This window comes from Pleuronectes platessa, chromosome 4, assembly GCF_947347685.1.
Source record: "Pleuronectes platessa chromosome 4, fPlePla1.1, whole genome shotgun sequence".
NCBI lineage: Eukaryota > Metazoa > Chordata > Actinopteri > Pleuronectiformes > Pleuronectidae > Pleuronectes > Pleuronectes platessa.
In genome coordinates this window covers 12,359,362-12,380,887 of record NC_070629.1, presented here as the reverse complement: position 1 = coordinate 12,380,887, position 21,526 = coordinate 12,359,362, and the positions used below count along the sequence as shown (strand labels likewise).

The window sequence follows — 21,526 nt, the reverse complement described above, 5'->3', positions numbered from 1 at the left end:
TTCTGTGTAAATTGGAGACTCTTCCCTATTGGTATTTGTCCAGGTACGACCGACCATCTGCCCGCTGCTTCACCCTCTTACTGGATTCGTTGTTGGCTCTGTCCCAGTTTCCCTCCATGCTGGTACGAAGTGGTAGAAAACTGAGCCCTGACAGGAAGCATGTGACCGGATATCTTAATATCAACTGTACCACAACAGGCATCTCTTGTTCACCAACACCACCGAAGGGCGGAGTGGGACATGTGGGGCTACAAGGGCTGATTCAACTCTTTCGGATTGTGTCAGGTTTTGCTTATGAGAGCAAAGATTAGCACTGAGGGTGGGAAGTTAGATTGAGGTATCTTGAGGCTAAATGCATCCAGGCCTTCTTTAAGCCTAAGTACAGTATAGTGAGGAGGAGGCGTGACGGGTTTGTTATTGCAGGAAGTGGAGGGCCACAATCAGGAGGAGGAGCTAAATGAGGAGGACATGAAAAGCTAGTCTCTCAGGTACAAGCCCTTGAGCCAGCATTCATATAACCCTTGCATGAGCGTTGCTCTTTGTGTCAGCATCCCTGCGTGTCCTGTTCCCTCCTGCATTATTCAGGAGGGTCAGATCTGACATTTGACCATAACCGCCCAGGTAGTAGCTTCATGCATTAGAGCTGGAAACACAAGATGTGGACATTTCGGTCTCCATACTTCAGTCGTTTCTGTCGTCCCCTTTCAGCCCCGTGCTTTAAAAAAGTTAAACATATGTCTAAATTCTGAATTAGTCAAATCTAGTGGCTTTATTCCAAATTATCCATTCATTGCAAAGTCTCCTATTTGAGTTTTCTGTTTTAAATACAGCCATACAAAAAGTCTCGACAATTAATGTGACAAAGATTGACTGATAAAGCCTCATATTAGCTTCAGCTGAACTTTTTATCAATACACAGAATCGTAACTTTGGATCGTGTGTTCCACATTATAGTACAGTCTAAGTCTAACGGATCAGTGTGGGCTGTATTTAAATACAGTGACTTGTTTCACTTTGCACTCAGGATTACTTAAGCTTCCATCCAACTTTAATGAGACCTGACCTTTATGTCTACATCTGCTCTGGTGTCTTGTTTCTGGGACACAGCTGAATGATTACAAAGTCCAACCGTCAGATGGAGTCAAAGTTATTTGGTACAGGTTGAATTTGAATACATGCTGGGATTAAGCTTGAAACCTGTGTATGTGATCTTGTTGCTCCCGTCAAATACTAATCAGCCATTTGATTGACAATACCATTGTCTGACTCTGTTTCCTCGCCTGGCTCCTGATTATCATCTAATGGACTGAGTGTCTTTGACTGTTGTCAAGGAGCCAGGGCACTGATCAGCCTACGCCCATGTGTGTGTGTGTGTGTGTGTGTGTGTGTGTGTGTGTGTGTGTGTGTATGCAACCTGGCTTTTTGACATGATACCTTCACAGGTGTATCAGCTGCTTACACCTGTGACTCATGAATGGAGAGTCTGAAGTGAGCAGCAGAGGACAGAGAGAACTGAGGGAGAAACAGAAGGATGCCTCCAAAGAGGAAAAACAATACCGTGATCAACCTTGAAGATGGTGAGAAAAACACATTTATATCAGCTTTAAAGATTCACCTTATTGCCTGATAATGATTTGGAAAAAGTAATTATTTGAATGCTGGATTTGAGTTTGGGTTTTTATATTTTTCGTTCAAATGTTCCAGTTGGGATGGAGGTTGATGCTGTGTCAGACAGTGGAAGTGAAGGTAAGACTGTGAGACATTTTTTATATGCATTATTATTAGAATTATTATTATTATTGTTTGTACTTGTTGTAAGATAGTAAGAGAGTATAAATATTATTGTCAGTGGGTAGAAAGTTTCTGCCATTTGTGTACAAATACACACACTGTATATTGTTGTCTCAGATGAGGCCCGGAAGAGAAGTAAAAACAGAAGAACCAAACCACAACGTAGAGCCAAACGGGTCAGTGATGATGAGGAAGACGAGGAGGATGAGGATGAGGCCCCACGGAAAAGAGGACGAAAGAAGAAGGCCAAGCCCAGAGACAGCGACGAAGATGACGAGGAAGACGACCGCAATGTGAAAAGAAAAGGATCAAAGGCCTCCAGGAAGAGAGCTGCTAAGGAGGAGAGTGACGAAGAGAGCGAAGACGACCGAGAGAAGAAGAAAAAGGGAGGAAGAGCGGCGTCCAAAAAGGAGAAAGAGGACCAGAATAAAGGGAGGAAGGGGAATGTTAAAAAGAAAGAAGGGAAGGATAAGGATGGTGAGAAGGACAAGAAAAAGAAGAATGGGAAGTTGAACAGGTGCAGTATTCTCTAAGAGCTGCCTCTCACATACCTGCACGCTCCACACACATGTATGTACAGGCTTTCTCCACACACTCATCCATATACCTGACAGTCTCATATCAAGCTAATGTTTGTGTCATTTAATAAGGACAATGACATACTGTTAACTACATACATTTTATAACACAAAAAACACAGTTAGCAGATACAGGGTTTTTACAATATATCTGCTTGACTATATAAAGTACTGTAAAACTTCTTAGAGCTCATGTTTCCTTGTGTCAGTATGAAAATGTTAATCAGCATCCAAAAGATATGAAAGTCAGTTATGCTGGGCAAATTTAGGTTAAAAAGAGTTTTGGCTGTGGTTTAATCCTCATCCATTTCTTACTGCTGCCTTGAAACAAAAGCAAAGGGACAAAACATCATGTGACACGATACCTTCCCTCTGTTTTAATAGTGTTTGCACTTTAAATAGTAGCAAACTAGCAGTTCTGACCATAGAGTGTCAAGAATAAGATTTTAACGTAATTCAAAGACCAATGCGCATCACACATTTTTTTTACTGTTTTGACAGAGTGCTGCTTTGAAGGCGCTCGTGGGCAAAGACAAATGTTTATCCATATAGCACAACATTTGTCCCAAGTTTCCCTTCATTCACAGCCTGTACGATTTTTATTATTTTTGTAATAAACAATTTGCGTTTGCTTTGTAATTTTTTGATTTTTGTGACCCCCTGCGGCAAACAGAAGAAGGCATGCTGCCATTGAGAATTTTAGTTAAAGTATCTGTTTGAAATCTTTAATATTTATATTGTTGTGGCAATATAAATAGGAAAGACAATAGGAAAGACAACATTTGACAACACTCATTTACAGGCACAGCAATATTCCGATACTAACCCAATTATCTTAACCGGAATAAAGTCATAGTGGAAATAAGCAATAACCGAATTAAGACCTGTAGAGTATTCTGACCTTAGTCCCGTTATGTAGACATGTAGCTTTGTGTTATTGGATTGAAAAATAAGATGCAGTTGCAAATAATGTTTTGCAAAATTTGAAAGAAAACATCTAAAATGGTATATGGTAGAATTGAGCATTTAACCATGGTGGGTTAGTGTCAGAGTTAATGGTGTAATGGACAGAAGGACATCATAATCAGATTATACTCTGTCTTTTTAGCTCTGTTTTTGGTCAAGCCCACATCCTGAGGGAAATGTCCAGCCCCTTATCTGCTAAATGCATGACATTGTTCACCAGCTAGTTGCCTATTGTGTCATCCAGATTTTAGATTCCTCTATTTTTTACAGTTGTTCATACAGATAAGTTGCAATTGTGGTGCAGTGCCTCGTCAAAGTGACGGCTCTCTCCCTTACAGCAGCTCCTCTTCTTCCTCTGACTCCGATGATGAATCGCTCTCGGAGGGAGAGATGGAAGCCCTGAAGGAACAGGTCGAGGAGAAGAAGAAACTCATCACTACATTAAGGAACAAACCGTGGCGCATGAAGAGGAGGCTCGTACTGCTCAAGTAAAAACAAATATGCAAACAGAGGCCAACTGTAACTCACACGCTCATTTTAACTGTGATTTCTTTTTATTGTTGCACCTGCGTTTTGTTCTTATTTTATTTGGGTGTTTTTCTTTTATCCTATTTATTTGTTTCCACTTTCCTCTATGCCATCACTCATGTCGTGTACATGTGATGTTGATCATGCATTATTAAAACTTTGATTCATTGACTTTAGGTGTTTGATACTTCTCATTGTCAGTGCTGCGATCTATAGACAGTCAAAACTATTGGATTTTTTAAAACAGGGATGCTTTAGGGAGAGGTCAGAGCAGGTTTTTCTACGACCCTGGGTTGACTTAATACAAATCCATTCTTGTCACAGGCAGGACTGAGCTGAAGCAAATAACTCATCAGACCCTGAAAACTAAGAATTTTCAGGGTCTGATGAATCTCAGGAAAACAAACACACGGCTGACTGTGGTTCAGCCTGTTAGACACCTTCAGTGTGAGAAGGCTGTGAACAGTTCAGGCCACCTCGCTCAGGTCAAGGAGTTGTAGGTCAATGTGTGTGTGTGTGTGTGTGTGTATGTGTGTGTGATGCTGCGGTGTATGTTTCTCTATGTAAACAAGGCTCTGGGAAGGGAACCCGATAAGTGCGCTGCATTAGGTTTTTCATGAGCTTGACACTGTTTAATGCATGCAGTGAGCGACTGAGTTGCCAAGTCATAGTAGTAGTGTGTCATCAATCAGTAAATTAGAATACATCCTTCTGTTTTGACATCCTGTTACCACAGACTATTGCATTCATTGGTTGGAGAGGTCACGGTTTTCTGTGTTGTCTTCTGATTGGTCACACAGGGAGGCCCAGGAGTTTGTTGAAAGGTTTGAAGGCGCTCTTGGGAAAGGAAAAGGCCGGAAGCTGTATGCATACAAAGTCATGATGACAAAGGTAATCTGTTCGTGTTACAGCTTTGTTGACAACTTAAAATACGGAACTGCTTATTTTGTTTATTTACAATGTTGAAATAACCATTTCAAACTTTAACCCCCCCCCAGAAACTGATCAAGTTTAAACGTGACTTTGAGAACTTCAAAACAGCCTGTATACCCTGGGAGAGGAAAATAAAAGATGTAGAAAGTTTGTATCATAACAACTTTATCTGAATAATAATCACTGAGATATGCTGGTGCTCTTTCTACTTAGCTGTCCTTCAAGTTCTGAGTCAAGTTCTCTGTCTAATCCTAGGTCACTTTGGGTCATCAGTGGCGTCCTACTTTATTTTTCTGAGGTGGATGTATGGTCTGAACTTGATTCTCTTTGGTCTCATGTTTGGTCTGGTGATGCTGCCCGAGGTACAAACGTTGTCAGATTACATGATGATACCTGATGCAGCAGACATTGTACATGTTTCCTCACCTACACCTTTCCCTCTCCTCTGTGTTTAGCTCCTCATGGGTCTGCCCTATGGCTCTATTCCCAGGAAAACTGTGCCCCGAGAGGAGCAGCCCACAGCCATGGACTTCTCTGTGCTCTTTGAATTCAGTGTGAGGATCTCAGCTCCATTTATCGGTTTATTTGTCCCTCCTGACATTTAGAGTGTGCGGCAAAAACAAATCTATTTGATAGAAAATACAATGTATGAAAGCTGCATTTTAAATACTTGGCACCTTTGGCAGAGGCGTGGGTAAAGTGATAGCAAGTCGTCCCTCAATTTTGATCATGACTTAGTATGGCTCTATCTAGCCATTAGCCTGTTTTCAGCTTGACTTTGTCTTGTTTGTTTTTTTAAATCAAAATAGAAAGTTCTTAGTTTCGTTTAACAAAAATGTTAAAGTTCTGTTGTATCTGCTTGAACGACTGTGATTTGATTTCTACGCCTCATCACCAGGGATACTGCCAGTACTCCTTTTTGTTCTACGGATTCTACAACAGCGAGCGAATGATCGGAGTGCTGCAGTTCAGACTCCCTCTTTCCTACCTGCTTGTGGGTGTTGGCATCTTTGGATACAGCCTGATGGTTGTCATTAGAACGTAGGCAAGACGCACACGTGCAGGAAATCAGATGTACAGTGAGTATACACAAAGCGTTGATTTATTTGTTCGGTGTGTGTTTTTTGTTTTCAGAATGGCTCGTAACTCAAATGAAGGAGGAGACGGGGCCGAGGAAGGAGAGTTCACCTTTAGCTGGAAGATGTTCACCAGCTGGGACTACCTGATAGGAAATCCTGAGACTGCAGACAATAAGTTCGCCTCCATCACCACCAGCTTCAAGGTTAGCAGGTGTGTGTGTGTGTGTGTGTGTTTATTTCTGTTTAAATAATGTGATAGTAAAAGTAAGAGTTTCCTTGATGAGTAACCATTTTGTATCAAAATCGAATGATCATAAAGGGAATATCCTAAAGGAGGAATCTGGGACACCAGTGTTTTCACCATAAGACTTTAGTTTGACCTGCAAATTCTCTGTTGCAAAGATGAACGTTTTATGAACGTTTCTTAAAATCGGGCACAAATGTTCACTCCTGCATTAACCAATTAGACGTGTGTCGTCATAAAGGTGACAGTGATTTATAAAACATGTGTTTGGCTGGTTTTGGGGATGTAGCTCAGTGGTAGAGCGCATGCTTTGCATGTATGAGGTCCTGGGTTCAATCCCCGGCATCTCCAGTCTTGGAATTGTGTTTGAGATCAGTATGTGAATAGAGACTGATGTTGGTACTTTTGTAAAAAATGTGTAATGCTAATAATATGTCAGGGCTCAGGGGGTAGAGGGGTTGTCCTCCAACTAAGGATGCACTGTATGCATGGTTTAAGCAACACTAGTAAGATGGTGTAAAAATACAACTTCTTTATTTGAGCAGAATATATTAAGGTCTGCCTCTGGGGAATAAGCCGATTAAGTACGGTTTTCATTTGAATATGAAATTATTTTGAACATGTTAAGTGCAAAAAAGGTACACAAAACAGGCTTGAACCTTTATTTTAATGTTGTCCAATTTCCCTCCTTTAGGAATCCATAGTAGATGAGCAGGAGAACCAGAAAGACGAGAACATCCATCTGAGACGGTTCCTCCGGGTTCTCGCCAACCTCATGATCCTGTGCTGCCTGGGAGGCAGTGGATACCTCATCTACTTTGTGGTGAAACGTTCTCAGGAGTTTGCTAATATGAAGACAGATAATCTCTCATGGTTTGAAAAGAACGAGGTAGGCTGACACAAAACTTGGAAATTAGATTCTTCTGTTTGAGCGATATTTATTAATGTGGCAGATCTGAGACTTGATGATAAGAGTGTGTCCCCTCCTCCGTTGTCCAATGAATCAGGTGGAGTTTGTGATGTCTCTGCTGGGGCTGGTGTGTCCTCCTCTCTTTGAAACCATTGCAGAGTTGGAAGATTATCACCCTCGTATCGCTCTGAAGTGGCAGCTGGGTCGAATCTTTGCCCTCTTCCTGGGAAACCTTTACACCTTCCTCTTTGCCCTGTTTGATGAAGTCAATGCCAAGGTGTGATCATTATGTATTTATATGAAATTGCCCTAATATTTCTCATTGAACCCTAGTTTACTAATGTACCATTATTAACACCATCACTAACGTCGGGTACATTTTACCTGATTTAATATACCCGATAAAAAATATATTAATGTACAACAAAACTTGGCAATTTGTAGTACTCGTCTGTTATTTTCCCCAATATAACATCTCACGAAACGAGAAGGGGTATCATGGGGGGACCATATAAAAAGGCTCTAAAATTAGAGAAGAATTAGGGAGTCGTTAAAGAAAAAGCAAAACTAGCCTACCTTCTATCACGTCAGAGAGCAGACTGAAGCTACCCAAGGACCCACCCCACTCAGACAGCAGTAACACAATGAAAATCCCATGACCACACTCGCGTGGGTAAAATCACCCGATGTTAGTTTTCTTTAAATGGACTATGTCTCAATTGACAAGAGTCAACAAGATGCTTTCCTCGCCTTCAGATATGCTATAGAATTCATTCTTGTAGATATGTTACAATTTAAGAGCTAATAGTCTGCTTTTCTGACCTGTTCTTAAAATACTGCATTGGCCCTCAGTTACTAGGTTGGGACAGCTCTTACCGCTGAACGATATTATGCATTTTCATTTTTTTTTAAAAGGCCAAAGTCTGCTGTGAAGGGAGCTCCTCTCTCACACAGACCACACAGCTCCAGAGGCTACTGAAACACCTATTCAGTACTTATGACCGTTCTCCTCTCTGCTAGTCTGGCACGCCCCCTAACAGAGCCAGGTAAAGTGAGCCCAGAGGGGGACATTTCCTAAATAAGCTGGAGGTGACCAACAGAGTGGGCCAGCAATAAGACAAGACCTAAAACCAAGTATTCCAGACAAAGGCTGATAAGAGGAGCTGCAGCAATGCACAGTGTGAGGAAAGTGATGTGATTTCTGAACATCCAAGCACGTAAATGTTTTCCAGTAATAAACTCTACTTAAAGCTATAAACCTAAATGTGAGCAGAACATGGTCCCTTTAAATTGTGAGATATTGGAGAATATGGTTCTTTGTATTCTGGTGGTCAGACAGAGCGAAGATTGATAATACTTCCAGTGTTAGTTGGCTTTATGTAAAGCTACAGTCACCAGCAGGTTACTAAAGGAAACAGGGACCAGTGCGGCTTTGTTTGAAAGTAACTAGCTTCCTGTGTATGAGCTGCCGGCTGTAGCTGTATTCAACAGGCAGATATAAAGGTGGTATTGATCCCATGTAACTCTCATCCGGAAAGTGAATAGAACTTCTCAATCCCCAACCATAAAGTACATAATCAATGTGTATTTGTGCGACATAAATAAGGTTTGCATGGCCTTGATTATTCTTTGATAAATGTTCTGTTCTTTAGCTGGAGAGAGAGAAGTCAATCAAGAATGAGACTGAATGGCTTCTGAATCAGTACTATGCAAACTACAGCCTCCACTTCAACACGTCTGATGTTCCTCCTCCGACTGTGGACCCAGCAGATGTCATCAGAGGACCCTGCTGGGAGACTGGAGTGGGAATAGTGAGTAATGGCAGAATATAGACAATTGTTGTCCAATGAAAAATTACTAATTGCGGATGCAGACTTTGTCTTGATTTGCAGCATCAGTTCTCTACATTACCCTTTTCAAACTGATGTCAAATGTCTACTTTCATTTGCCATTTCATATGTGATCTTATTTCTTTGGCTTCTTTATCTGTGTAGGAATTTGTGAAGCTGATTGTGTCAGACATGCAAGTGACCTATTTGACGATCCTGATTGGTGACTTCCTGCGAGCCGTCATTGTGCGCTTCCTTAACTACTGCTGGTGCTGGGACCTGGAGGCTGGATTTGTGAGTACTCGCAGTGCGTCTCCATGTGTCGTAGCTGAGTTTACTTTTGTTTGTTTGATTGAATTAGATAAAGAATTCAGCCCCGCACAAAACATTATATTATTTTTATGTGGTGTGTGCAGGAGAGTATTGAACCAGGCATAAGAAAAAAATATTTGTTTGCATTTGAGAATAAAGAAAATTAGATGGGATGTGATTTATCCTTCATTACTGACAGTTTTCAGCTACAATCTCTTCAAATACCTAATACCGATCACCACACTGTGTTTGTGTGCTCAAACCAATTCTCAAGCACAGCATCACCAATTCATCTACACAAGGCCTTTTGTAGAGGCAGTCATATGCATTAACATGCAAATAAACAAACTAAAATCCTCTGATTTGGTTCAATTTTATTCTTGACATTATTCTCGAAATGCTAGGATCTTATAGGATCGAAGTCAACCTGATACCATACAATGACATCTGGGATGACATGTGATCCCTAACATGGAGAGAAAGAAGACACTGCAATGAGAAGTTAATTACAGAGAGAGAGAGAGCGAGAGAGAGAGAGAGAGAGAGAGGTAAATGCAAAGTGTATCAACTTGGTTTTTGTGTTTTCACCAGCCTTCATATGGAGAGTTCGACATCAGTGGAAATGTCCTTGGGCTTGTCTTCAATCAAGGAATGATTTGGTGAATCACTTTATTTGATGTCTCTTATAAATATGTCTGCACACTTCTCCTCTAAAAAGCAGGGATTCTCAAAAGTGTCTAAGTTTGATAAGCTGCCTTCTAATAACAAATGCAAATGTCCCCCTCAGGATGGGAGCGTTCTACGCTCCAGGTCTAGTGGGTCTGAACGTGTTGCGTCTGCTGTCCTCGATGTACTACCAGAGCTGGGCGGTGATGTCCTGTAACGTTCCTCACGAGCGAGTTTTCAAGGCCTCGCGCTCCAACAACTTCTACATGGGCCTGCTGCTGCTCGTGCTGTTCCTCAGTCTGCTGCCAGTCGTCTACACTATCATGACCATGCCCCCTTCATTCGACTGTGGACCTTTCAGGTCAGTAGCACTGACAGAGGTAGACTACTTGATGATGAAATATAATTTAATATCTCAATTAGAATATAATGATGGTTCATGGTGAGTTCTTTTTCTTCTATTTTAGTCACTACCTGATACATTTTAGAACATCTAAAGTGCATTCAACCAAATTGACTGGTGGTTTAGACTCCTGAGGTTTTGACACTAAACCACTCTAAGAAAACAAAAGCCGTTTTTGCCTCAGATGTCAAATATGTTAATTAAATAATTAAGTTCTGTTCACTAAAAACCTAACAGGATGATCACCCCATACTATTGGGTTATAGAAGGATATCATACTATACACCTTTCAGATTGTTGCAGGTTAAGTCAACATTTTTGGAAAAACTTTAAATTGTTTTATCTGTATTATATTGTGATGGATTTATTTTCAAAGTCAATAAAGCAACTTTTCATCTGCTGTCATTTATGCTCAAGTATGATAATAATGGTGGACTTTCTTTTAATCAAGTTATTATATGCAACAAACAATGTGCTGTATTTGACTCTTTCCTCCAGTGGTCAGGAGAAGATGTATGAAGTGGTCATGGAGACGATAGAGCAGGATCTACCTGCATTCATAGGGAACATTTTAACGTACGCCACCAACCCTGGACTCATCATGCCTGCTGTCCTCCTCATGGTGTATGTATCATTTATATAGGAGGTGAAATACTGTGTTATGTCTGTAGGAAAACTAAATAGGAGATTAAATTCCATTTCATGTACTGTAGAGGAAGGGACATTACATTACAACCTCTGAAATTCAGCTTCAAAATGTCCCTGAAAATGTATTTTTTCATTGTTTGTATTTTTTAGCTTTAACTTTATCATTCAGTGAACTGACTGCACACATCGTGCATGCAGATTTATAAATTGATCAACTTTGTAAATATTTTGATGGCATGAATTATTGTCCGTAGGGAAACGGGTCAAAGTTGTTGTAGTCATATTATCTGCTGTCAACTGCTGTCTTTTTTGGTTCAACCACAGGGGGCGCTAATGTCTGACATTTTAAAACCCTGTAGATCAGAAAGTCATAAAACTGCCCTGTGGTCTAAGCTGTTAACTGGTTTACAAGGGCTTTCACCTAAAAGAGTGTTGTGCAATTCTATAACAGATTGGCCCTCTACTACCTGAACGCAGTATCAAAAGGATACCAACAAGCCAACAATGACCTTAAAAGGAAGATGCAATTGGTCAGTCCCCTTCGTTCCACTCTTTTGTAAAATTTCCCCTCGCGAAATATTCAGTAAATAAAAAACGGTCTGCTTTGTGGATGTACACATTAGGCACGAGACGAGGAGAAGAACCGCAGGAACAACAAGGACAGCACTAATCAAGTGATGATGGACCTGGAGGACTTGCTGCCAAACAAGTCTCTCATACCGCCTCCAGTCAAGGAGGAGCCGCCCCCACCTGGTACTCTCACACACCCACACATTCCTTTATTGCTCAGGACATCAGTCAGTTTGCCCTTGACGATCCTCGCCAATGTTTTTGTTCTCAATCTGTCTTCTCAGCTGTCGTAAATGAGAAGGGAAGCAAGTCTCCTAAAACGAAGCCCGGTGCAGCAGGGAAAGGGGTAAATCTGCAAAAGGACGTGTCCCTGGCCGCCCCTAACCCCAGAGGGCCAGTGACCCGCGCACCAGGGCCGAGAGGGGGGCCCCCTGGAAATGCCAGGGGGCCTCAACCGGGCAGAGGTAGGGGTCGGGGTCGGGGTGGGCCAAGGTAATAAGAGACATGGGTCATGGACCAAAACTGGGACGATACATGAAGATATGGAGGATGGAAGTACCACTGGGATAATTAAATAATAACAATGGATAATAATAATGTTTGACTAATTTATTATATTATTATAGTTATTTTACTGCATATATGAGAGGCATTAAAGTATTAGTATAAGAAACATGCATTCACTATTGTACAGCTGAAAAGTCTATAGTTGCTGAAGTGTAAAGACAGAAATTACTGCTTTGTGTTAAATAGTAGTATTGCAGCAAAAATGGCGACAAATGTTATGACACAGTACCAGGTTGTAATCATAGACTGTATATAAAGATGGAAAACACGTCTTTACTTCCTCCCACAATTCAGAAATGAAGCTATGGGTATGAACACTGCCATCTTGCATTTTTTGGAGAGGCTGCACATTATTGATCAGGGGATCCATGTCCCGTCTATTAATATGGAGGCAGGATTTATGACCTATACTGAAACCAACCAACAGGTAGCGATCAAGACACTTCAGCTTATATACAGTCTATGGTTGTAATACAGACTGTATTTAATATGTATAGCAAGGAGTGCGCTTGGTCATATTAACCGCATTGAAATCAGTGTAAAGTTTACTGGTTATCAAGATGGCTGAACAGTTTTATTGATTTCATTTTGAAATCCCTGTAAATAGTTTGTTCAATGTCTTTTGTCTATTTTTGTATGAGGCCAATTCAAATGATGGTATACATGCTATTTAAGTTGTAACTTCAGAAAAAAGCAACAGGCTCACAATAATGTTACTACTGGAGAAAACCTTCTGTTCCCAAAACCGTTAAAGTAAAACATATGAGTACATAAATTGTCACAGAAATATATCAACTAAAAGAGACGTAACACAGACAAGATATTGGGTAAAAACAGGAAATATCTCAGCAGAAATGTGAAGAATAAATGTTCATGAAGTGACACAGAATCAAAGATGGCTTCCAAACACAACCGTACGACTGCCCCGTGGAAAGTCTGAAGCCATCAAGAATTTAAAAGACACAATAAAGTCAGTCCTGTGATATGATGGTGTTACGAGTTCTTCTGTGAGATTTTGATGGTGACTGCCTTGACCTCTGTGTACTCCTGAAGAGCATATTCTCCCCTACAATAAAACAAACAAATGATTACATTAAAGTTACACGACGTTTCCTCACATTACATGAGCAACATTTACCAGGCAAGTCCCATGTACCCAAGAACTGAGCTACTACCTGTATCTATGTGGTGGACATACCGTAAATACAGTGTGAATAAAGGACTATTGCATGAAATATTAAGCAGTGGAAACACTCACATCTCCCTCCCATTGCCAGACATTTTGAAGCCTCCAAACGGACACTGAGCACTCATGGCATTGTAACAGTTCACCCTAGAAAAAAAGGCACCATTAGATTTTTTCTCATTGTATCAAAATCAGAGGTTGACACTCATTTACAAAAGCTATTCATTATTATGTACTTATATCATAAGTAATATCACAAAGTGTAGTAAGGAAGGAAGGTGTCTGTGATGATTTGCTTTAGTATCCCACAGATCCACTAAAAGCTGAACTGTAGAGGATCTGATCCGTACCAGACCATGCCAGCCTGCAGCGCTGAAGAGACTGTCAGGGCTTTGTCGATGTCGTTGGTGAACACGCCCGCTGCCAGGCCGTAGTGTGTGTCGTTGGCTCTCTGGATGACTTCATGGACGCTGCGGAAGCACATGATCTGCTGCACTGGCCCAAAAATCTGGATACGAGTGTGATGCGGGAGGGAAAAGGTGCAAACGTAAAGAGGAAGAATTTCAGTGCACAGTATTAAAATGAGGATGCAAATAATGTGGGTGCTTGTCATGTGCAGATGTGTATGAAAGCAGGGTACCTCTTCTTTGGCGATGCGCATATCATCTGTGACATTTGAGAAGACGGTGGGTTGGATAAAGAGTCCCTGCTGACCCCACGCGGACCCCCCACATTCCAGTGTGGCTCCCTCACTCTTCCCGCTCTCTATCAGCTCCATTATCTTATCAAACTGCTTCTGGTCAATCTGCAGGAAACAGCAATCAGTTTGCTTCGTGACAAGCGAAACTGCTCCAGTCCTCACATAAATAGGGTTCCTGTATACCTGTGGCCCGTGATCCACCCCAGGCAGCAGTGGGTTTCCCAGGACTTTGGATGTGGCCCTCTCGACGCTGCGACGGACAAACTCCTCGTAGATCGGTTCCTCCACAAACACCCTGGATCCAGCCAGACAGCACTGGCCCTGGTTGAAGAACAGACCACTGTGGGCCTGCTCCACTGCGTACTCTACTGCAAGACAGACATGTACACGCTTAAGTCTGAATGGCTGCAGGTAGATTGTTGACATGAAGTAAGAAAGGTTAGGCAGTATCATCAGAGTGTATACTTGTATGTATTTTATGTTCATGTTCAGAATCTAGTTCTCTTTAACGGTGCAGAGAAAAAGCGATCCCTTCAAAAGGGCTCAGTATGTTTATGCTGAAAGTACAGCAAGATAACAACAGTTAAAGAAAACGACTGCAAACTAAACAAGTAAAAATACTCACAGTCACAGTCTGCAAAGACAATATTGGGATTTTTGCCGCCGAGTTCCAGTGTAACTCTCTTCAGATTGCTGTCGCCTGCAGCCTTCTGAATGAGTTTCCCAACCTAGTGACCAAGATACACATTTACTTTACAGAGGAGAGGAGAGGAGAGGAATTGTTTCTCTTGTCAGTAGAATACTTACAGCGGTAGATCCGGTGAAGGCGACTTTGTCTATGTCCATGTGATGAGAAATGGCACAGCCGGCTGTCTGACCGTAGCCCGGCACCACATTCACCACACCTGGAGGAAACCCGACCTGAACCCAGAGAATTGGAGGGAGCGAAATAACAAACAGGCATCACACATGCACATGATATCAGTTATCATAATCTCAGAGCAGCTGCTTTTACAGCTAGGCAGGTCTCAACAATGTCTGAATGCAACTTTATGGCTCTTGTCCACATGTTCTCGTACAAACAGTACTAATCCCAGTACCTCTTTTATGAGTGCAGCCATGTGCAGGGCTGACAATGGGGTCTGTTCAGCAGGTTTGATGATGACAGTGTTCCCACAGCACAGAGCAGGAGCAATCTTCCATGCAAACATCATCAATGGGAAGTTCCACTGTCGTCCAATATGCAAACACATGTTGAGAAGCAACAACATAAAGTGAGTATGACTGATTTTTACAAGCATTAAAATACAGGAGGAGGTGACATAGCCAGACTCATTAAACAGTTACACTGATGTCAATTAAAACACGTTGAAACATTTTTACTAGACTTAATATTCTCTGTTGTTACAGTTTGTACAGATTACATTATTGTTACATTGTTTGTAAGTCTGATATTGTCAGAGCTTACTCTTATTGGCTGCAGATTCGATGATCTCACACAACCCTGTGACCATTTTATCACACATACAAATGCGAAACTGGATAAAGTTACAGAATGTCAATATTTCAATGCTATTCCTAAAATACATTCTTAAAGTGCTGCATATGTCTTTCTATTGTTTAGACAGAAAAGTGTTTCTACTCACAGGAATGATCTGGCCACATACTCCAATGGGCTCATGTCGAGTGTAAGTAAAGTACTGTCCATCTAAAAACAAAAATATATATATATGTGGTTAACTCGCTTTGAATAAACTGTGACATAAATCTCAGAGTTGTTACATGGCTGTATATCTACAAGTAAGATAAGGTTAGATTGTCCTTTGTAAGTACCACGTTGTTACAGTAGCAAAGCCAAACTTAAAAATCGTCAATAATGAAATAAAAAATAATGTATTATATATATATTTACATACACTGTAAACAAAATATATACAGTTTTACAGTATAACACACACACATGCACACAAACACACTGTTTAAACATATCAGTCTATAATCTTAATATATAATTCAAACAACAACTACTCACCTACTGGGATGGTTTTGCCCTGAACCTTGTCGGCCCAACCTCCATAATATCTCAAAGTTTTGATTGTTGCCATCAGATCTACAAAATATGCCATGAGAAACACTTTGCCAGAGTCCAGAGCCTCCAGGGTCTGCAAACACAATATAAGTTCAAATAAAAAAGCCATTGCCTCAGTATTGATCTTTATTTTCAAATCAAAATTGTATATATATGTTTGTGTGTGTGAGGGTGTATCTGAGTGTCTCTCACTGCCAGAAGAAGCCGATCTCGCTCCACTAAGTCAGCAAGTCTATTAAGTAGATGACCTCGGTCTGAGGCGTCCATGGATCGCCAGGGTGACCCCATCTGGAAGGCGGCTCGGGCGCTCCTCACTGCCAGGTCAACATCTTCCTAAAGGAGATTCAGTTTGAGTCAAGTCTGTTTCTGGGCTCTAAAGCCCAATATCACAAATGAAAAATGTACAACTTGTGAAGCCTGCAGCCTCTAGCCTTGGACACTGGATATAGAAAAATTCCCCAAAAATGATTAATAAACAGGAAGAGTAACAGCTTTAAGATCCCTTCTGCAGAACAGAAAACTCTACCGACCCAGAAACATTTACCAAAAAAGGCATAATATGGTACAACGAGCTGACTGCCACTTTCATTTTCATATTCTTGCTCAAACAGAGTTAAGAAGCACTTACTGCATCAGCCTCCTCCACGTCACACAGCAGCTCCCCCGTGGCCGGATTATACACAGGAATCTTTCTCCCACTGCATGACTCGTGCCACTCGTTGTTAATGAACAACTAAGACACCAGAGGAGAATCAGAAAGAAATAAAACATCTAGAAAAAAGTTATGAAGTTCGTTCTTTTTGTCCTTTAAGTGGTGTCTCCCCTGCTTGTTGTCTCAGAGCAGATCAAAGTGGTGAACACACAGGGAAGTGCATCAGCGAATCTGATTAAATTAATGACAGTCTCCTATGGATTGAGAGGGAGGTGTTTTGCCTGATATTTTTAATTTGCTGCATCTGCATGCTGTAAATCCTATAGAGTATATTCAGGAAGAAGCTTTCATCAGTAAACCTATTGATAAATGGCCCATAAAATTAGTTTTCCATAGTTATCTTGTTAAATCCACATTTCCATTCTCCTCTAATTACAAGCAGACCCATTTATAACATTTTCTTGACAACACAGACTAAAATACCGAAAACTCAAATATTTTTTGTTCAAAACATAACTTGAATCAAAACTTGACATCTGAATTTAAAACCCTACAAAGATCCCTCTGCCGTGGATGTGACTGTGCACAGTGCTTATAATAATAACTGGGAAAGTTGAATCCACCATGTACTTACAGTGGTTGATTTACATATCCTTAATAAGTTTATACGTGTGTTGCTTTAGCTTGTCACCTCTGGGTTCATCTTACCTTAGTGTGTTGGATTGTTGGCTCTGGGACCGGCATGGGCAGAGCCTGCATCTCAGGTCCGTCCACGCTCTGTGGTCTGTGATTCTGGTTTGGAACCTGGTGGTTGCACCCGTTGCCAGACTGCTGCTGGTGGTCGTGGTCAGGCTGGGAGTTCATGTTTGCATGTTTTCCCTCTGAAAAAGAGACACAAATGGAAGCCTGTGTTCAAAACCGAGCGCGTTTGTGTGCATGCGTGTGTGCGTACCCATAGACTGTAGTGCATGTTGGTGTGACCCCTTGACTGTGAAAGTTAATCTTGTTATCTTGTTCACTGAGTGAGAATAGTTCCTTTCGCGTTGGCACGAGATGCCCTCCCAACCCAGTGGAGTAACAGGGACCGTGCCAAATTAGGTACTGGCATTGTCGGCAGGGTAACACCACAAGGGTCAGGGGTTACGACTGGCACCGTAAAGTCGGGCTGGGTCTGAGCGGTGGACTGGACTGACCTCATTTGGACGGAGGGGATCAGAGAACAGCGGGATGCTGCTGAATACTACAGAGGTGTGCTTCATCAAATTCACCAGAAAACTCAAAGCTGTGATCAGAAATTAGCTGATTTAAGATTTCCTATTGTCTGCTCTCAATTTTTCTATTTTCAGCATATAAAGCACATTGTAACTGTGTTTTGAAAGGTGCTATATAAATAAAGTTTATAATTATTATCATTATTTTGATTACTCGTAGTAAAGAAAACAACATACTGCCACTTATTGAAGTTTTTTTTATGTGTGTCTCATCTTCTATATTGATTAGTATTGAATAAATATAGATTTTGGATTGTTGATCAATTACAATTTATCACCTTTAGATTTTTATGAGCATTGTTCACAATTCTCTGACATAAATGGAGAAAAAGCATAAATTAAATGAGAAAATATTCAGCAGAATCAGGAAATCTTAACTTTAACTATCATTAATGAAGTAGCTGGTTTGGATTGAATATCCAATTTTTTTTTTTTCATAAGATAATTATAAGATAATGATGAGTTGTTACCTGTGGGTGAGGCTGATGAGGAGGCTCCAGCCTGGTAGATTCTCCCTCCGGTCACCGGCATGTTGTTGCTGCTCCACTCTTCCTCTTACCGGCGGTGGAGCTGAGCCGCGTCTTTATAAGAAAAGGAGGAGACCGCATCATCCTGCACTGTGGGCGTACCGGACCCCCCCCCCCCCCCCCCCCCCCCCCTCTGCACGCGCTAATCATCGTTCACACGGAACCAATCCCACTTCACCCCAAGTGCCCCCCGAGGCGAGGCAGACACCGCTCAGAAGATGTGACCGTGAAAAGCAGTGTTGTTTTCCAATTTGAAATATCATAACGACAAAAAACACATGCTGTGAGTAGTGACCAGGAGCTCACTGCATTCTGCTCATTTTACTGTGGTGGAGTTTAACCTCCTGCAGTTACCCTAACTTAGTTGGATCTTTCCATTACATGCAACTATATAGCACACTTCAAACTGTATATATAACAGCTCAACTTACTGGTTACTTTGCAGATTACGATTCTGCCATCAAAACACAAATACGAAATATGGTACATTCCAGTGGCGGATCTAGGATTTTTCTAAATCGAGGGCCATTGAGGGGCTCCAATTTTAACATAGGGGGCAAATTATATGCCAAACATCCATGCACTATTCCTTATTCAGTAAGGTGCACATCTAAAGGGCAGCTGTAGTGGCTATGGAAAAGAATAACAGGGGACATTTAGGTTAAACACATGATGTAAATGACCTCTTTGGAGTAAAACTGGAATGTCGGGGCTTACAGTCACGGAAGAAACCACAGGAGAAGTATGGAGGCATTTTTAGTTTTTTTACAACTGAAGAAGAAAGATTGCGTACTTGTAAAATAAAATACAATTCTTAACACATTTTATATATTTATATGTTTATTGTTGAAAGTAAGTGACATGTTGAAAGTTTTGTTTCCCAAAGAAAATGATGTCATTGTCTAAGTCTATGTATTTCTACAAGAGTACAGACTTTTAAAAACATGAACTTCATACAACCACAAGCTGCTTTCGGTCAATTGTTACATTACTTCTGTTGTCCATGAATCATTTCAGCCCCACAGCCTGGACAGGCCCATCTACAAGGCAGCAAACATAATTGGGAAGATGTTTGCTTTGATAAGGGGCCTCCTGCTGCTTCACTGTCTCCCGCGAACAATGTGATCACATAACTTTGTCTGATGTGCCTATTTTGATCTAGAAATACACACATCGCTTTGACAAATATCCCCTGGGACAACGCAACCTCTGTAATTAACCCTTGTTAAACAATGCAATGATCAGCAGATCCCTGCATTCAGGGAGTGTTGCAAAACACAGAGGGAACTGTCTTCCCATTCCGATGTGTATTGCTCTATTTTGTTGCCTTGAAATTTGTGCTGTGAAGGCAAAGTTTGAAGTCTTAATGAGAGATTATAATTTGTATTTAATCTCCATTTGCCGCAAGTGTTTTGGGACATGCATGTATGTTAAATCAGTAATCCTGCTCTAATGTCTGACTATAAGCAACATGTTCTCCTTCTAGACGATTCAGCATCCAGTCCGTCTCCACAGAGTCTCTGTCTGCCAGAGTTAATGACAAGACCAGACCGCCTCAGCCTCGAGAGGACGTGGACCACCGGGTCAAAGGAGCTGTCGCTCGGCCTGACAGCACCGGGTGTCCCACGTTTGAGCCTGAGCCGAATCGACGGTTCGATGGAGAGTGAGAAAGAAAGGAGAATGAAAGGAATGAAAGATGGAGAGGGAGAGATAGTGAGAGAGCTGGGGAGGAGGAAGTAATGCAGGCGTGTATGAAAGGAGGGAAAAGGAGGGATGAGGGTGGATGAAGGAAGAGAAACAAAGGGCTTTGCTAATCAGTGGGAGGCCACAAGGTAAACATGGCAAATGATGAAAAATAAAGATGATGGTTGATTGAATGAAAGGGAATTCAATCTGTCAGGTATTATACAGGTAGCTGTTGACTTGAGTTATTTCATGATGGTGATCCACATACTGTCCCACACATTATTTACATATATTTCTTTGAGGGATGTTTTTATAAACCTGAGGCTGGCTCTTACAGAGAAGGGCCAGTGTTAAGCTGAGGTGTGTATCTCTCAGCAGGCAGACCAACCTGCACTCACTGTGCATGGTGCACATTGCACACGTGTTCAAGGAGCACTATCACAACATAATAAAGTTAGCACTGTCTGATTGGGGTGTAACATGATCTCAGTGTATGCATCACCCCTCCAATGCTGGTCACATTATAGCTTGCACTCACTGTTACAATCAAATTCACACAGCAGATCATAAACCAAATCTACTATTACACTTTCTCTGATTGGCAACGTACATTCATTTGTTTATATGATGGACGTGGCTGTCTTTAAAAGATGAAAACATTCAGGTGCTTTTCCATGTGCACAGTGGAAAACAACTGAAAACTCCCCCAGCTCCACCTGAAGAAGACTTGTGCAATGCACTAGTACTACAACCCTGTATGAGGCTTATGTTTATGTAGGAGGCTGTATGTGTGGGAGTCATTCGGAATAAAACTGGGGATCCTGGTTTGAATCTGCAGGAAAAGTCATGGAGTGTGAGAGTAAATCTGTCATATATAATATATCCTGGCTCCAACACACATTGCAGGGAGTGATGGGCAATGGGCGATGTGTAGGCGGATTAATCAGAGTGATCATCTGTATGTTGTGCTTTTTGATACTGTAGCGGCCATACCCATGTGATTTGCAAGCTGTAAGTAGTATGCGGAGGACATCTTGAAATGCACATGCATACTGGTACTTTTGACCCTCCACAAATAACCAGACTTTAGGTTTGACTGGGACATTTTCCTCAAAATCATGGATAGCCATATGAATACTTCTGCATAACAAAATTAAGAGATACATTCTGATTTCCTTGAAGGGAATTAGACATAGAAAACACTGCAATTCTAAATATCATGATGCATGTTTGCGTATTTCTTTGCATACAGTGTGTATCTCTGTGGCTTTATACCACACCTATGGACTCCCAGTAGAATTGGTCATCAAGAGTTCAGAGTAGTTCACTAGTTTAATCTTCCAGGAATCTGAGACCGGTGTGGTCCCACTTAGCTTGTCAAAGAGAGACAA

General features: G+C 41.3%; 2 protein-coding genes and 1 non-coding gene across 5 annotated transcripts; 2 read left to right on the top strand and 1 right to left on the bottom strand.

Annotated features, from left to right (window-relative positions):
* The first annotated feature begins 1,411 nt into the window (after nt 1-1,411).
* tmc2b (transmembrane channel-like 2b) lies at nt 1,412-11,953 on the top strand. The gene is made up of 20 exons (XM_053420298.1): nt 1,412-1,577; nt 1,705-1,746; nt 1,909-2,308; nt 3,674-3,823; nt 4,664-4,754; nt 4,862-4,943; nt 5,052-5,158; nt 5,252-5,350; nt 5,695-5,837; nt 5,931-6,078; nt 6,814-7,008; nt 7,127-7,306; nt 8,682-8,840; nt 9,024-9,152; nt 9,762-9,829; nt 9,958-10,197; nt 10,738-10,863; nt 11,339-11,417; nt 11,511-11,640; nt 11,742-11,953. The coding sequence occupies exons 1-20, from the start codon at nt 1,532-1,534 to the stop codon at nt 11,951-11,953; spliced, it is 2,826 nt and encodes a 941-aa protein (XP_053276273.1). The 5' UTR covers nt 1,412-1,531.
* trnaa-ugc (transfer RNA alanine (anticodon UGC)) lies at nt 6,399-6,470 on the top strand. Its single transcript has one exon. It is a non-coding gene; the product is annotated as a tRNA-Ala (tRNA).
* On the bottom strand, nt 11,949-18,453 carry LOC128438250 (aldehyde dehydrogenase 1A1). Of its 3 annotated transcripts, XM_053420745.1 has the most exons (14): nt 18,393-18,453; nt 17,360-17,532; nt 16,628-16,732; nt 16,192-16,332; nt 15,943-16,072; nt 15,557-15,618; nt 15,011-15,139; nt 14,718-14,831; nt 14,536-14,638; nt 14,094-14,278; nt 13,851-14,015; nt 13,561-13,718; nt 13,283-13,357; nt 11,949-13,090 (listed from the first exon to the last, which is right to left on the bottom strand). In XM_053420745.1, exons 1-14 carry the CDS (start codon nt 18,451-18,453, stop codon nt 13,018-13,020), a joined length of 1,674 nt encoding a protein of 557 aa, XP_053276720.1. In that variant the 3' UTR covers nt 11,949-13,017. The 3 variants fall into 3 exon arrangements, with proteins under 3 accessions (XP_053276720.1, XP_053276723.1, XP_053276722.1); XM_053420748.1 differs by lacking the exon at nt 18,393-18,453 and having other exon boundaries at nt 16,192-16,328; nt 16,624-16,732; nt 17,360-17,395; XM_053420747.1 differs by lacking the exons at nt 14,718-14,831; nt 18,393-18,453 and having other exon boundaries at nt 17,360-17,410.
* Nucleotides 18,454-21,526: the final 3,073 nt, after the last annotated feature.